This window comes from Mangifera indica, chromosome 7 (genome assembly GCF_011075055.1).
Source record: "Mangifera indica cultivar Alphonso chromosome 7, CATAS_Mindica_2.1, whole genome shotgun sequence".
Taxonomy (NCBI): Eukaryota; Viridiplantae; Streptophyta; class Magnoliopsida; order Sapindales; family Anacardiaceae; genus Mangifera; species Mangifera indica.
The window spans coordinates 232,670-246,774 of record NC_058143.1 but is presented as its reverse complement, the minus strand read 5'-3'; the positions used below and the strand labels follow the sequence as shown (position 1 = coordinate 246,774).

Here is a 14,105-nt window from a genome sequence, read left to right as displayed (position 1 = left end):
ATCACTGACTGATTCAGATCAGACTAATTTAACCAAGAATGTCACTGACCTAGAGATGTCATAACACTTGAAAGCGAAGAGATTTCATTTAATATGAAGACAGAAGGTCATCACCGGAGAAGAAAAGTAAACAAAAACCAAGAATTTTATTCTTAATTTTTCTGTTACTGCAAATTTTCGTCACCGACAGATTCAGATCAGACTAATTTAAACAAGAATGTCATTGAACTAGAGATGTCAAAAAACTTGAAAGCGAAGAGATTTCATTTAATTTGAAGACAGAAGGTCATCGCCGGAGAAGAAAAGTAAACAAAAACCAAGAATTTTATTCTTAATTTTTCTGTTACTGACTGATTCAGATCAGACTAATTTAAACAAGAATACGAAACCAAATCGACATAAAAAAACTATATCCTGCAACTGTAAATAGAAAAAAAGGATCATCATGTTTCAGCATCTCCGAGATAAAAAAAGGGAAAAAATAAAAGGAAAACAGGCAATGATGGCAGGTGGTGCAGAAGTGATTGACAATAAGCAAGTGATATTGAAGCAGCTTATAAAAGAAGCTCCGAAAGAATCTGACATGGAGGTGAAAACAAGCTCTATATCTTTGAAAGTGGAAGAAGGATCGAAGGCTCTTGTTGTGAAGAATCTTTACTTGTCTGTTGAACCTTCGTTGATCTCTTTATATTCAACCTTGGTCTCTCAAGTTTTAGTTTTAGGTCACCACAGGGACACTGAGCTCTAGTAGAAGGAATTGACTTAGGGTTAAATTCAATTTGAGTTGTTTGAAAATGAATTCATGCTCAAACTAAACAAGTTGAACATGAGCTAAGTATTAAGTTTGTTTTCTTAAAAAGAGTCCAATTTGAGTTGATTTAAATAATACGGTTTCAAGCTGATCTATAGTTAAATTGTTTTTTCATTGAGTTTGAGTCTTAGCGCATCAATATCAAACCAACTCTCTTGGATTTGAGTCGATATTGAGTTAAGGATTTATTAGGCTTGGCTTGAATCAAATCCAACCATAAATTGATTGATCATAGTTTCAGATATTAAAGTGATTAATAAAGAACTAAAGGTTCACTGTCTCTTAATAATATATCATTATTAATACTTAAAAACATACAAAATTTTAACTTTGTTTACTGTATTTTAATTGGATCTTAGAATTGGGGCCTCTGTAAGGCCTTAAAAAAGTGCTTCTCTTTTGATTTTGTAACAAGTCTTACAATCAATAAACCATTGGAGATTGAAGAGAAATATAGTCCACGAGCTGAAATGGGATAAGCATAATCATGCAACTCATCTTCATGCTTGCTGCAGCGACAAGAAGCAACAATGGCTAGTGCAGGTGAAGTGATGAACAACAAGCAAGTGATATTGAAGCACTTTATTCATGGACCTCCAAAAGAATCAGATATGGTGATGAAGACTGGTTCGATTATGTCTTTGACAGCAGAGGCAGGTTCAAATACTGTTGTTGTGAAGAATCTTTATGACAGGACTCATCCCGACCCGCTAATCCTATAACCTCTGAGAATACTGTTATAGGCTTAGAAGGGCGAAATGTATCCTGTATTTCTATTTGAAAAACTTTTCTATACCATATTCTAACACGTAATATAATTTCATCTATAGGCCTCCGGCCTGTATATGAGTACATGTCAAAATACATCCTGATTAAAAACCAAGAAATCATAAAATAAACCTGTAATCAGGTCTCCAGCCTTATCATATACATAACAAAATAATTTACATCTTCATAGTTTATCAAAAAAAAACAACAAAAAGTCTATATGGATGTGTGCAAATGAGGACACCGACTAAAGATGCTACACCGTGGCATAACCCAACGAAACACTATCCAACACGATCTGGAGGATGTCCTAGAGGGATGGAAATATTTATAAGGGTGAACTAAAAGCTCAGTGAGTAGGAAATTTAAATCCTTGAGAATATTAATGCATGTCAAACAATAATAGTATGTCATAAAATGAGTCACAAACTATCCTAATTATGCTTAAGCCACATGCTTCTCATTTACATTAACTTGAAACGTTCATCACCCAATAACATCACATAAGTTAATTGTCACAAGAATAAAATTAACAATACTACATTTTTCTTATAGGAACATAGCAATCATTCATGAATTTCCACTTCCAACTCAATAACAATACTATCTTTATCTTATAGGTTTCCTTACATATCAAGATTATAAAATATTGATCCATAGGTATCACACCATTGTTATATAAAAATATACATCAAAATATCATATAAAAAGGAAATCTGTCATACCCAAGAGGTGTCCCCACCTAGGTAGAGCAAGAGGAAAACAACTGTCATACCCGATATACTAAAATCTCACACGAGTAGAGCACTCAAATCTATCATACTTGGCATGAAATAAAGCATAAGCAGAGCACTTAAGTCTGTCATACCCGACATAACATCGCATGGGCAGAGCACTTAAATCTGTCATACCAGACATAAATATTGCACAGGCAGAGCATTTATTGCATAATAACTAATAACCAATCTTATCACCATATATATATAATAGAATGACTTGATATTATGAGCTTTTTGGACAATACTCATTGGCAAACGCTCCAACCACCATAAGCAATGTAAATCACACATGAAACTCAACTAAACACTTCCAACTCAACTACAACACAAAACATCCATTTAATCAAGTTCCAGAATTTCACCTGGTCACCATCTGAGTTTTAAACTCACTGTAGTAATCAGTTTCATACACAACATAACTTAATTAAGTATTCTGAATCCACATAATAATATAACTTTTACTCTATAACCACCCATAACCCAAAGCCACAACATACATAAAGAAACTATTTTTTTTTTTTCCTTTTTGAGATATTTCCAACATAATCCATGCTACCATTTTCAAGGATTCACAATAAATACCATAAAATTTATCAAGAGTATAAATATAATTTATACCCAAAAAAACTATAAAGAAAGAAAAATTTAGTCCCACTAACTGATTTGGGTTGTCTCCATGTCAGGGTTGAAATCTCTTGCTAATTCTCCTTCTTCTTCACCTAATCAAACCAATTTGAAACAATATGGTTATAATTTGGAAATCCCTTAATTGAACAATAATATCAAACCCTAAAATTTTTGAACAAAATGAAATACCCTATTCCCTTTTCCTATAAATTCCTTTTCTCCTCCTTTCCCTTTTTCTTCTCTTTCTTTCTTTTCTTTCTTCCCTTCTTCCCTTTTCTTTCTCTCTTTTCTCTCGTCTGCGTCTCTGTTTCTTCTCTTCTTGCTGAAGAAGAAAAGGCTACTGACTTTTATTAGTAAATAAAAGGAAAATTTCCACTTAACCCCCATATGTGTGCAAGATTTCTATAGCCCCCTTAAGTTTCACCTATCACCAAGATTTGGGTACTTCACTTTACCTGTCTTGTGATCCTTTTATGGGGAGCCGCATGAAGAAGTTTGAACATCTTGATTTCATTTCTTTCAAACCTGGCTCTGTAAGCATTGGTGAAATGTCTTTAAGCTCTCTTATGTTGTTGATTGGATTACACAAAATGTTTTGCTTTGCGATGTTTATGTTATGCAAAAACCTAGGAAATTCGTAATGAAAGCAATCGAAGAACAAAAGTAATTTACTTGGAAACCCAAATCAAGAAAACTCATCAGCACTTTGAAGTTTAATTACAAGGAAAATGCATGAGATTGATAGCTTTCTTGACTATCAAGCTTAGAAACTGTAAAACCTTTGCCACTCAATTAAGTCTCTCTTAATTAAAGTCTAAATATGGGAAGAGTACAAATTTATACTTGCGACGAAATGGCCATTCCGTTCTATGGAGTAATTGTTTCATTACATGGAACAACTCGTTCGGGATGAAACAACTGTTCCATTCGATGGAGCAACTCGTCTTAGAATACAGCACAAAAATGATATTTTAGGTAGAACACCTTTTCATCACACTGGAATGTTTGTTTTGATACAGGAATTCTTGTTTTCCATCGAAATGTCTGTTCCTGAAATTGGGTCTCCTTATTTTATGGTTTCTTATGCAAGCTTTCTGTTGCATTTTTGTTAATGGTGGAAAATGCATGCAGCCATTGGAAGGGGTTGGAGCGGCTAAAGTTGTGGATTCAGGGAATCCAGAATTTAAAAAAGGGGACTTGGCTTGGGGAACTGTTGGATGGCAAGAATACAGCGTGATTAAGAACCCTCAAAGCCTGTTCAAAATCCATCATACTGATATTCCCTTGTCTTAACATACTGGAATTCTTGGTGAGTTCTATTTGCATGCCTTCAAAATAAAATTTATTAGTTGTTTATACGAAAACTTTCATATGTTTAATGTATTGATTTATGAATTCTTAGTAAGTCTATTGTTAAGGTATTGTCTATTTTGAATATATAATTTATCATAGTTGTACTTTTAAGTTTTGAAATTAAACATGCATTTTGACGACTTAAATGTGTATGGGCTATTTAATTAGCAAATGCTCATACATATTTAATATATCTCTAATATTTTATCAGTATGTATGAACAATCCACATCGCTTGAGATGGTAAGATAAAAATGTTTAAATAGTTTTTGAATTCCTAAATCGTTAAGATATATTCTAAAATTCTTGGTGCGTACTCTAAGTTACAGTTTTCTTTTGTTTCGTTTTGCGTATAGGAATGCCTGGACTTACTGCTTGGGCTGGATTCTACGGAGTAGCAGCTCCTAAGGAAGGAGAAAATGTATACATTTCAGCAGCAGCAGGTGCAGTTGGTCAGCTTGCTGGGCAGTTTGCAAAATTGATGGGCCGCTATGTTGTTGGAAGTGCTGGAAGTAAAGAAAAGGTCAGCTAATTCTTCCTGGAATACCTCATTTTTTGTTATACTTTTACCATTGTTTTCTGATAAATTTCTTGCAGTTTAACCGAAATAACCTTAGCATGACAGTGAGCTAGACTATCAGACCAAATGTCACATTAACAAATAATCTTGCGACACTTGTTCAGTGTAACTAATTCTTGTTACGATCTATCAGAATTGGCAAATTCATTTCATTTTTTTTTTCTCTTTCCTCCTCCAAAAACTTAGGTTGACATCTCGAAAAGCAAGCTTGGATTTGATGATGCTTTCAACTATGAGGAGGAGCATGACTTGGATAGAGCTTTGAAAAGGCAAGTTTCAGGAACAGAAAAGATGGAAGCGGAAGCCATTGTTCCCTTAAATTGAAAAACAAATGTAATAAGAGGCCTGGAAACTCATCAGAAACTTCAATTTTTTTTCCAGGTGCTTTTCTGAATGAAGGCATTGACATTACTTTGACAGCGTAGGAAGAAAATTACTGGATGTGGTGCTTCTAAACGTGAAGACTTAAAGGTCGAATTGCAGTGTGTGGAATGATCTCACAGTACTATCTAAGCCAGCCTGAAGGTGTACACAATTTGTTGCATACTATTAGAAATCGGATTCGCATTGAAAGATTCGTAGTCTTCAATTCCTTGCCTCAATATTCAAAGTTCCTGGAAGTTGTTTTGGATTTGATCCGAGAAGGAAAGATTCTTTATCTTGAAGAAATTGTTGAAGGCCTGGAAAATGCTCCAGGTGCTCTTCTAATAATAATTGTGTGTGTGTGTGTGTGTGTATATATATATATATATGAACAAATAATGGTTCTAAAACATAATTTAATTTAAATAGATTTTGGAAAACAGTGATTATCGTTGGAAAGGGTTAGCATTTTGTTTAAAGGCACTATGTTGATGCATATAAGTCCCCCACTTAGGAGGGGAGTAGACAGGTGCATATAGCCCCGAACCCATGAGTGTATGTAAGTATGTTCTTCCTACTTGTTATCATCTAGCAAATAGGGTGTGATTCATTAGACGATATCTCTACCCGTTGTTTGGGTTTATCTCATGAAGAGCATTTAGGGATAAGAATTCTAGAGTTGCTCTTAGAATATATAAACATACTATTTTCTTGTTTAAGTGTGACAAAAATTTCATAGTAAATATATTCATTGTAATGAGAGGATGATAAAATATTGAATTATATTAATACGGCTAGACATAACCCGGTTTTAGGTACACCAAGATAAATAACACTTGTTTTCTATCTTTTCTATGTGACTATTTTGTTTATTGATCTCATACACAATCTCTAATCCGTTTTCTATCAATAGAAATGAATCTTGTACAAATTGGATGCCACAGAGTTTTTGCTAATGAACTTCATGTCTGGTACTTTTCTTTCTCATGTCATAATCGACTGCAGGATCATCACTCCCATTGTTATCTTCTTCCCACTCTCAGAGTGCATCCAAGAAACACACTATGATATGAAAACAGTCATATCAGAAACTGTAGTAAAAGCATAACCAATTATGATCCACCTTCTGCATGAAGCTTTCAGATTGTTGAAAATAACAGCTAGTGGAATGATCTTGTTCTGACTTGCTACCACACTTAGAACACCTATTCACGTCACTGGGACACCCCTACAATCTCGATTCTTCATCTGGAATGTCTATTCCTTAATTCGCGTCATCATATCTAACAACATTGAACTAGCTGATATGTTGAAGTTGGCTTTGTTGCCCCGGAATTTGACCTGCAAAACGCTTGTTGTTTACTGCAAGCTCTTTCAGAAAAGTGCACTGAGTTAATGTTGATGGGATTCGACCGGAGAATATGTTGCTGGACAGGTCAAGTGTTGAGAGGCATGTCAAATTTGGCCAGACGTCATCTGGGACTTGAAATGTCCAAACTTTACCACGCAAATGAATTTCTGAAAGTGTCCCACGAGCCCCATACCTGTCAGAATAATACTAAACAACCTGAAATCATCTTTGCCCCTGCAATTAACCCAACCATATTTACAGAAAGAACCTGGTATCCACGAAGATAAGCCATTGTAAGGATCTTCCAAGGAACGAAGGCAGTCAAGATCCAGGCCGAATGAAATTATGAAATGAAGCATTTACAGTTCCCACATCGGATATTGAAGAGCATCTCAACTAGTATGCACTAGTATGAAGGATTGGGCTTGCTCGCCAGGCTTGGTAACATTGACTCAACCACTTGAGTCGGGTTCTGGATTGCTTTTAACTTGGCTAGCCCGTTCCAAGCTAGGAGATGAGCCGTGGATCCCTGGTGAAGGCTGGCCAGTGCCACATGGGTTCACCACCATGTTTCAATGGGCTGACCCATTTGGACCATCATCTTGTTAAGGTTGTGGTAGACTGTAATAATAACACCTCAGTCGATCCGCGTTTGTATATTTTTATTTTACAAGAATTTTAGAATGCAATTACTTATGTGCCCTTGATCTCTTCCGTTTAAGATCGAATCCATAATTTTCCTATTGATAACATAAAAGCACCTCCAAGAACTTGAGCTTCATCAGGAATTATTTTCTAACTCGAGTTTGATTCAAGTTTACTAAATCAAAATTAAGGATAAATTCAGTTCAATTCATATAAAAATGGTTTAATTCAAGTTCAATTTGAATTCATAACTCAAATCGATGAGTTCAATTTATAGTAAAGATTCTTTGTTTGAGTTAGTAATTCATTCACAAAACGACGTAATTACAAAATGATATTGTTTTATAAATGAGTAAAAAAGTTGAACTACAAATCCGAGCCATGAATTTAAATCAAACTCAAGCCACTAATCCAAACTATGGATTCGAACATGAATTTAAGTCGAATCAAGTCAAACTGAGTTATACACACTAGCTCAATTCAAAAAATGAGCCAAATTTTTCATCCGACAAAGAGACAAATTTGAAGACAAATTGTCTTCATCTAATGAAATCGGTTAGGTAGGAATGTTGATCGGGGGAGAAGAAGATGGTGGGAAAGCCAACCAACCATGGGAACAGCAATCGGTCATCGGAGATAGGAGAAATTACCCTTAGGGGAATGTAAATTTTTGGAGTTTAATAATGGGAAGAAATTGTTAGTTTTCTAAATTAAGGGAGGGAAGTGATAGAAATGTTTAAGGTTTTAGGGTTTAATAGTAAAATAACGATTTTATCCTTTACTATTATAGAAAATTTTGACAGAAATTAATCTATAGGTAAGTATTTGGGATATTAACTAGCGTGGGTATGTTTTAAGCTTAACGAAAAACTTGGGTGGGAAATAGTTCTTTGCCCTTCTTTTTATTTAAAATATGAACAATCTAACAGGATTCATGAGATGTTAAAAGTAAAGCAATAAAAGAGTCACAGAGAAAAAGGAACACCAAAATTACGTGGTTCGGCAAATTCATGCCTACATCCACGGAATTTGAGCCCAATCACTAAAACAGAGAATAATTGTACAAGTCATTTACATTCGCAAACCCAAACTTGAACCCCGAGTTCTTATACACCCTTCTCTCACTTTCTTTTCACACTCTCCCGGCTTTGTGCACACTAATTGAAAAGGTGAAGTTTTCTTTTGTAGCATGACTTTCATCATTTAGCAAGACCTTGCAGCCACAACACTCTGCAGTGCATTTAGTCAATTTTGTAACATCGTTCAGCCGCCTGTATGTAACCGAAGAAGCAATATTGAAAATGCTCAATCTCAGTTCCTAACTTGCTGCCCTGCCATTGCATTTTTTGACATGGTGACATGATGAAGCCCCAAGTCCGTGAAGCAATGATCTAGTGGTTTGTGCCCTTAACCTTCTTTATACTTTCTCCAAGTCACTAGCCGAAACTTAAATTTTCTGACTGTGTGGCTAGATCATCTGTAAAACAAAGAAATTAAATATAAAACTGACAGAACTTAAAAAACAACTAAAAAAGTTGATACAATAGTTACAACTTACAATGTTATGAACAATAAGATAGTTGGTGAGTCATGTCTTTTAATCTTGCCATGTATCCTGTAAAAGGTGCATTGACTTCTCTTTTGTTTCTTTCTCCCAACAATGATTAACTGTTAGGACTCATGTGTATGTGAAGAGGAGAGAAGTTAAGGAATTTTCAGTACAAGTGGCAAGGCTCTGGAGGCAACAGATGTCAAATATCCAGCAAGGAAGCATGCAGCAGACAAGCAACAAGAGATAATGGACAAGCAGCCAAAACAGGGGACCGCAAGTATATCCCTGGCTAAGGTGGTGAAATAGGAGTGGAGAAGTAGTTATGGAGAGGCAAAAGAAGAAAAGAACCTGGATCTGGTAAAGGCTTGAGATTATAATATCCAGCAAGCCGTCTCTAGCAAAATATACAAGCAGAGAACACTTCTTAATCTCCACAAGATCAAGAGATGAAAATTTTAGAGGTTTTTTTTAATTTTTTGGCATTCTTTGATCCTGTTGAAAGGACATAAACTTTGTCATCATTGCAAAAATCTTAAAATTTACAAGAATTTTAATCAATTTGGAAATGTCTTACCACCATTGGATCTGATCACATGTTGCTTCAGCAGATTTCCCTTGCCTACATTATTGCCCTGTCAGCTTCACATTCCTCTTATCATCATAATAAGCTTACGATGCCATAGCAACACAATGAAGCCCAAGTTTGTGAAGCAATGATCTAGTGGTTTCTTCTTCAAAACTCTTCATATTTTCTCCATTTTTGTAGCTGTGTTGTTGTTCGTGTACTTAACTTTCAAACTCTGCAATCAGATCACCTGCAAAACCAAGAAAAATAAAACATGAAATTGGCACAGTTGTAGAAATACATGAAACAAATGACACGAGAGTACAATTGTGACTTACAAATTTCCGAAGTGATGTAAAGTTCTTTAATCTCATCCATTTCCTTGAGGAGATTTCTTGTCCTGTCTTTCCTTTTCTTTATTACAACAAATTGTTAAGTAACAAGGGACAATTATCAATATTTGTGTTGCAAATAGGCAAACCAACATAAAATAATGTGACTTTGAGAGCAACCCAATTAAGAACTTACCATTATAGAAACTAAATGATTACAAACTACTGTAGAAACGTCATATGCTAAACTTCTTATTCGAGTCTTTCATCTTCTCAAAATTCTTTCAGGATTCACCATAAATATTAAAACATTCAAATTAAAGAGACAAGTTTTTTCTGGAATAAAAGTGCAATGATGGTAGGTAGTCCTGGCCACGGTTCATAAACCGGCAGTTTCGGTTCGAAATCGCCGGTTCACGGTTCAAAACCGACGGTTTTGGTTCATAACCCCGGTTCAGAACTGATGGTTTCAGTTTGAAACCGATATTGAACCGCCAATTATAATACATGATCTTGATTTAATTTTTAAATTATTAATTACAATAATTGAAAATTAAAAAAAAAAAGGTTTGATTTAATTTTTCAATTAAGTTTCCTACGTATTTTCTTGAGGTTTGGAAGAATTAAAGCCTACGTAGTTCTTTGACCTTTACATAATAAAAAATAAATTATATGATTAATTATGAAAGATAATAAAATAAATAAATAAAATTAATTATAGGAATAAATTCTATAATTAATTATGAATTGTATAATAAAAATTGAAATTGAAATTAATAAAAAATAAAGAAAGAATTTAATTAAATTTGAAAGAATTTGATTGAAAGATTGAGAGAGTATTAAAAATTGAAAGAATGAGAATGAGAGTAAATGAGAGAGTTTGAAGGATTTAGTGTGGAAGAGTTGAGAGATTGCATGGATATATATAGGAAAAAATTTTATAAAAAATTTAAAATAAGGAGGGGTGAAACGAAATTTACAAAAAATTTAAATCTTTTGCAAGGGACCAACCCCCTGCAAAAGATTTTGAGGTATGCAGGGGACCCGGTCCCCTGCATATTTGTAGGGAACCAATGGTTCCTACATGCAGGGAACCATTGGTTCCTTTTTTTTATTTAAAAAAATTTTAAAAATAAAATAAAATTACTGGTTTAGAAACCCTAAACCGCCGGTTCATAAATCGGGAGTGAACCGGCGGTTTACGGTTTCAAATTATATAAACCAGAACCGAACCGTCAAAATCCGGTTCCGGTTCCGATTCTTCTGATTCCGGTTCCGGTTTTATTCGGGCTGGTTTTGGTCCGGTTCACAGGCCAAACCGGCCTGTGGCCAGGTCTAATGGTAGGAATATGCAACAATAAGACTATGTAAAAGGATTGAGAAAGAATAGCTCACATGCTTTGTTCGATGAACATTGACTAGTTGTATTGTTTTAGTAGAATATCTTAGTTTTTCTCACCATTTGGTGGAGTCCGTATTCAGTTAGTTGTGTGAAACAGAAATGAAATTTGATCTTGTTGAAAAGTTAAAATATGCTTACACGAAGTTGGAGAAGGAAAACTTTAAGCTCCCCAACGATTTCTGCAATGTTAATTCAAGTGTAGTGATCCTGCATAGTGTTGTTTGCATAGAGAAAGTAAATAATGATTCCTCAAATAAGCTATAAAGAGTAAACCAGAGATTAATAATGATGCAATTCACAATATGTCTTTGCCCAAAACAAAAACAATGAGATAACAATCTATGATCTGACGAAGTAGCAAGGATCTTTAGAAAATTGCAGGTATTTTTCTCTTTTGATTACCTTGGAACCACAAGAGTTGAAACAATCTATGAGATGACAAAGTAGAGAAGTTCTGGAACAGAGGAACCACTTTCAATTTGTATGTACTCTGTTATCAAAGTAGAGAAGTTCTGGAGCAGAGGATTTATGTCAAATTCATTGAAGTTAAATGAATTGCCTGGACAAACTACAATTGAGAGATTCTTGTTGACGATCAGCAGCCAAAATTCAAAACAGATTAATAACTTCAAAATTAAGAGAAAAAAACGTTGTATTACATAAAATTTTGGATGATAGTAGAGGTGTCATCAAGAAATTATACAAACCTTTGATGGAATTAGATGTATCTGTGCCATCAGGAAAATTAGAGAAAGCTCCGATCATCAACTATGTACTCCTTTGAATTGTAGATGAATTTGCCGTCTATTTCAACTTTAGGAATTTGAGCAATCTTTGAGGAATATCTTCCCGTAACACTTTTCAATCTTTTTATAAGCAGTGGACAATCTTTAATATCTAAAGACTGAAGTGAGGATGGAAGGGTTTTCAGGGATTTGAGTTTTGGGCATTTCTTAATTGATAAATCTGGGAAGTTACCAAGGTCCGGAATGGATTTGAGCCTTGGGCAATCCACAATGTCCAATCTTCCATGAGAGGCGAGGCTGCTAAGATTTGGAATTGATTTAAGCCTTGCGCATATCTTAATGCCGAAATGCCTAAGAGAGGTGAGGTTGCTTGGATTTTGGATTGATTCAAGCTGTGGGAGACACTCGATCACCAACCATTCGAGAGAGGTGAGGCCATTGAGAATTGACATTGATTCGAGCTCTGTGCAGTATCCAATGTACAACTCTGTGAGGGAGGTGAGGCTGCTAAAATTTGGAATTCGTTCAAGCCCTTGAATGGTGAATACCTTAAGAGAGTTGAGGTTGTTCAGTTCTGGGACGGATTCAAGCTGTGGGAGAAAATCGATAACCAACCTTTCAAGAGAGGTGAGGTTGGTCAGGTCTGAGATGGATTTAAGCTGCGGGAGTTCTTCAATTCGCAACCTTTTTAGAGAGGTGAGCATTCCCATTCCCATTCCCTTGTCATCTTCACATTCATTAATTAAGAGTTGTCTAAGGCTGGTGGGAACACCTTCTCTCGCCATCAATTTTGGACATTCTTTTATTTCAATAAGCTCAAGGCAAGGAAGATGGTGTAGACCTAAAGGTAAGGATTCAACATTTTTACAATCCATCAAAGTAATTTTTTCAAGACATGGGCTATTATTAAAGGACTCACCAATTGACTTTAGCTTTTCACAACCCCAGATAAAGATGGATGTAAGTGCCTTAGGGAGGTACTCATTTCTACTAGATGATAATGTTACCAGCGCTTTACAACTTTGAATATCTAGTTGGCTGATTGTCTCAGGCAACGGGCCATCTACTGATATGCACTTGAGAGAATCACACAAATAAATCTCCAAGTACTCAAGAAGACAAACACTTAAATCCTTCAAAAATTCCAGTTCCCAACAGTAAATAATCTTAAGCCTTTTTATAGATAGAGGTATGGCATTTTTACTAATAAATGTTAGCTTCCAGCACCAACTAATCTCAGCTGATCTTTGTTGGCGAAGTTTTTCCAACCGGCTATTTATATTTTTGATCTTGGACCCCATCTGGACAGCGGACAAAGGACTAGGGAAACAAGCAGGGAGGCAGCTTAGTCCTTTGCTAGAGCTAGCCCAGTGTTGTGCCTTCATTTTGCGTCACAAAGCTTCGTAGGCAAACTCATCCAGTAAGTCCTCCGCATCATAAGCCCATTGTTGAAGATTGTCAAGCCAATTCTTAACGCTTTCATCTGACAGTTGCTTGTCTTCCGCATTGCGAAGGAGATTTCCAATGTGTGTCAACTTGTTCTCCAGCTCTTCGAGCTTTGAATCTACCCCTCCAACAAGTTTCCGGGCAAAGTCCTGCACTTCATTGGACCTCAATATCTTAAACAATCCTATAATGAGTCCGGAGACGACGGGCTCCACAACAAATGTCATGGTTTCTGTTGTTTGAAATAAGAAAAGAATTAAGATTGTAACAGGAAGAGAAGAATGCGAGAAAGAAAGAGGAACTTGTTAATTTTGTTTTTAAGAATGCTCAAAGTCATAGATAAAGAAAGGAAAAGAATCTTTCATGATCATCAACTTTGGTTGTTTGATTGTGATGCCAACTCTACGTTTACTTACCGCCTCCTATCATATTCTTTTCAAGTTTTGTTTACAGCTCATGCCTTGAAAAATGAATAGAAGAGAATCATTCTTTGCATCTTAAGGTTATTACTGTAAATTCATTGTCTGACATCTGCTTAGGTTAGGCGTTTGCTTTGCTATAACAAAATTTGGATGGCAAGTCACCTTCTTGACTTAAAAGCGAGTTCCTTTCTCAATGACTAAAATACCCCTTTGACTTTTTCCTCTTGAAATGATGAGCAAATATGATTAGCATATGTATCCATTTTTTGTATACAAATGATATATACCCCTATGATTTGATATTACATTATTTTTAATTTAAAATCATATAATCATATAATGATATGTTATCTATATATTTTAA

General features: G+C 35.2%; 1 protein-coding gene, 2 long non-coding RNA genes and 1 pseudogene across 3 annotated transcripts; 1 reads left to right on the top strand and 3 right to left on the bottom strand.

Moving 5' to 3' along the window:
- Nucleotides 1-499: 499 nt before the first annotated feature.
- LOC123220782 lies at nt 500-6,388 on the top strand (annotated as a pseudogene).
- A 1,859-nt stretch (nt 6,389-8,247) lies between these two features.
- On the bottom strand, nt 8,248-9,289 carry LOC123221701. The gene is made up of 2 exons (XR_006503279.1): nt 8,835-9,289; nt 8,248-8,753 (listed from the first exon to the last, which is right to left on the bottom strand). It is a non-coding gene; the product is annotated as an uncharacterized LOC123221701 (long non-coding RNA).
- A 1,978-nt stretch (nt 9,290-11,267) lies between these two features.
- On the bottom strand, nt 11,268-11,716 carry LOC123221702. Its single transcript, XR_006503280.1, has 2 exons — nt 11,530-11,716; nt 11,268-11,334 (listed from the first exon to the last, which is right to left on the bottom strand). It is a non-coding gene; the product is annotated as an uncharacterized LOC123221702 (long non-coding RNA).
- Nucleotides 11,717-11,872: 156 nt separating this feature from the next.
- Nucleotides 11,873-13,258, bottom strand: LOC123220781 (protein SUPPRESSOR OF npr1-1, CONSTITUTIVE 1-like). The gene has a single exon (XM_044643372.1). It carries the CDS (start codon nt 13,256-13,258, stop codon nt 11,873-11,875), a length of 1,386 nt encoding a protein of 461 aa, XP_044499307.1.
- Between the last annotated feature and the right edge of the window lie 847 nt (nt 13,259-14,105).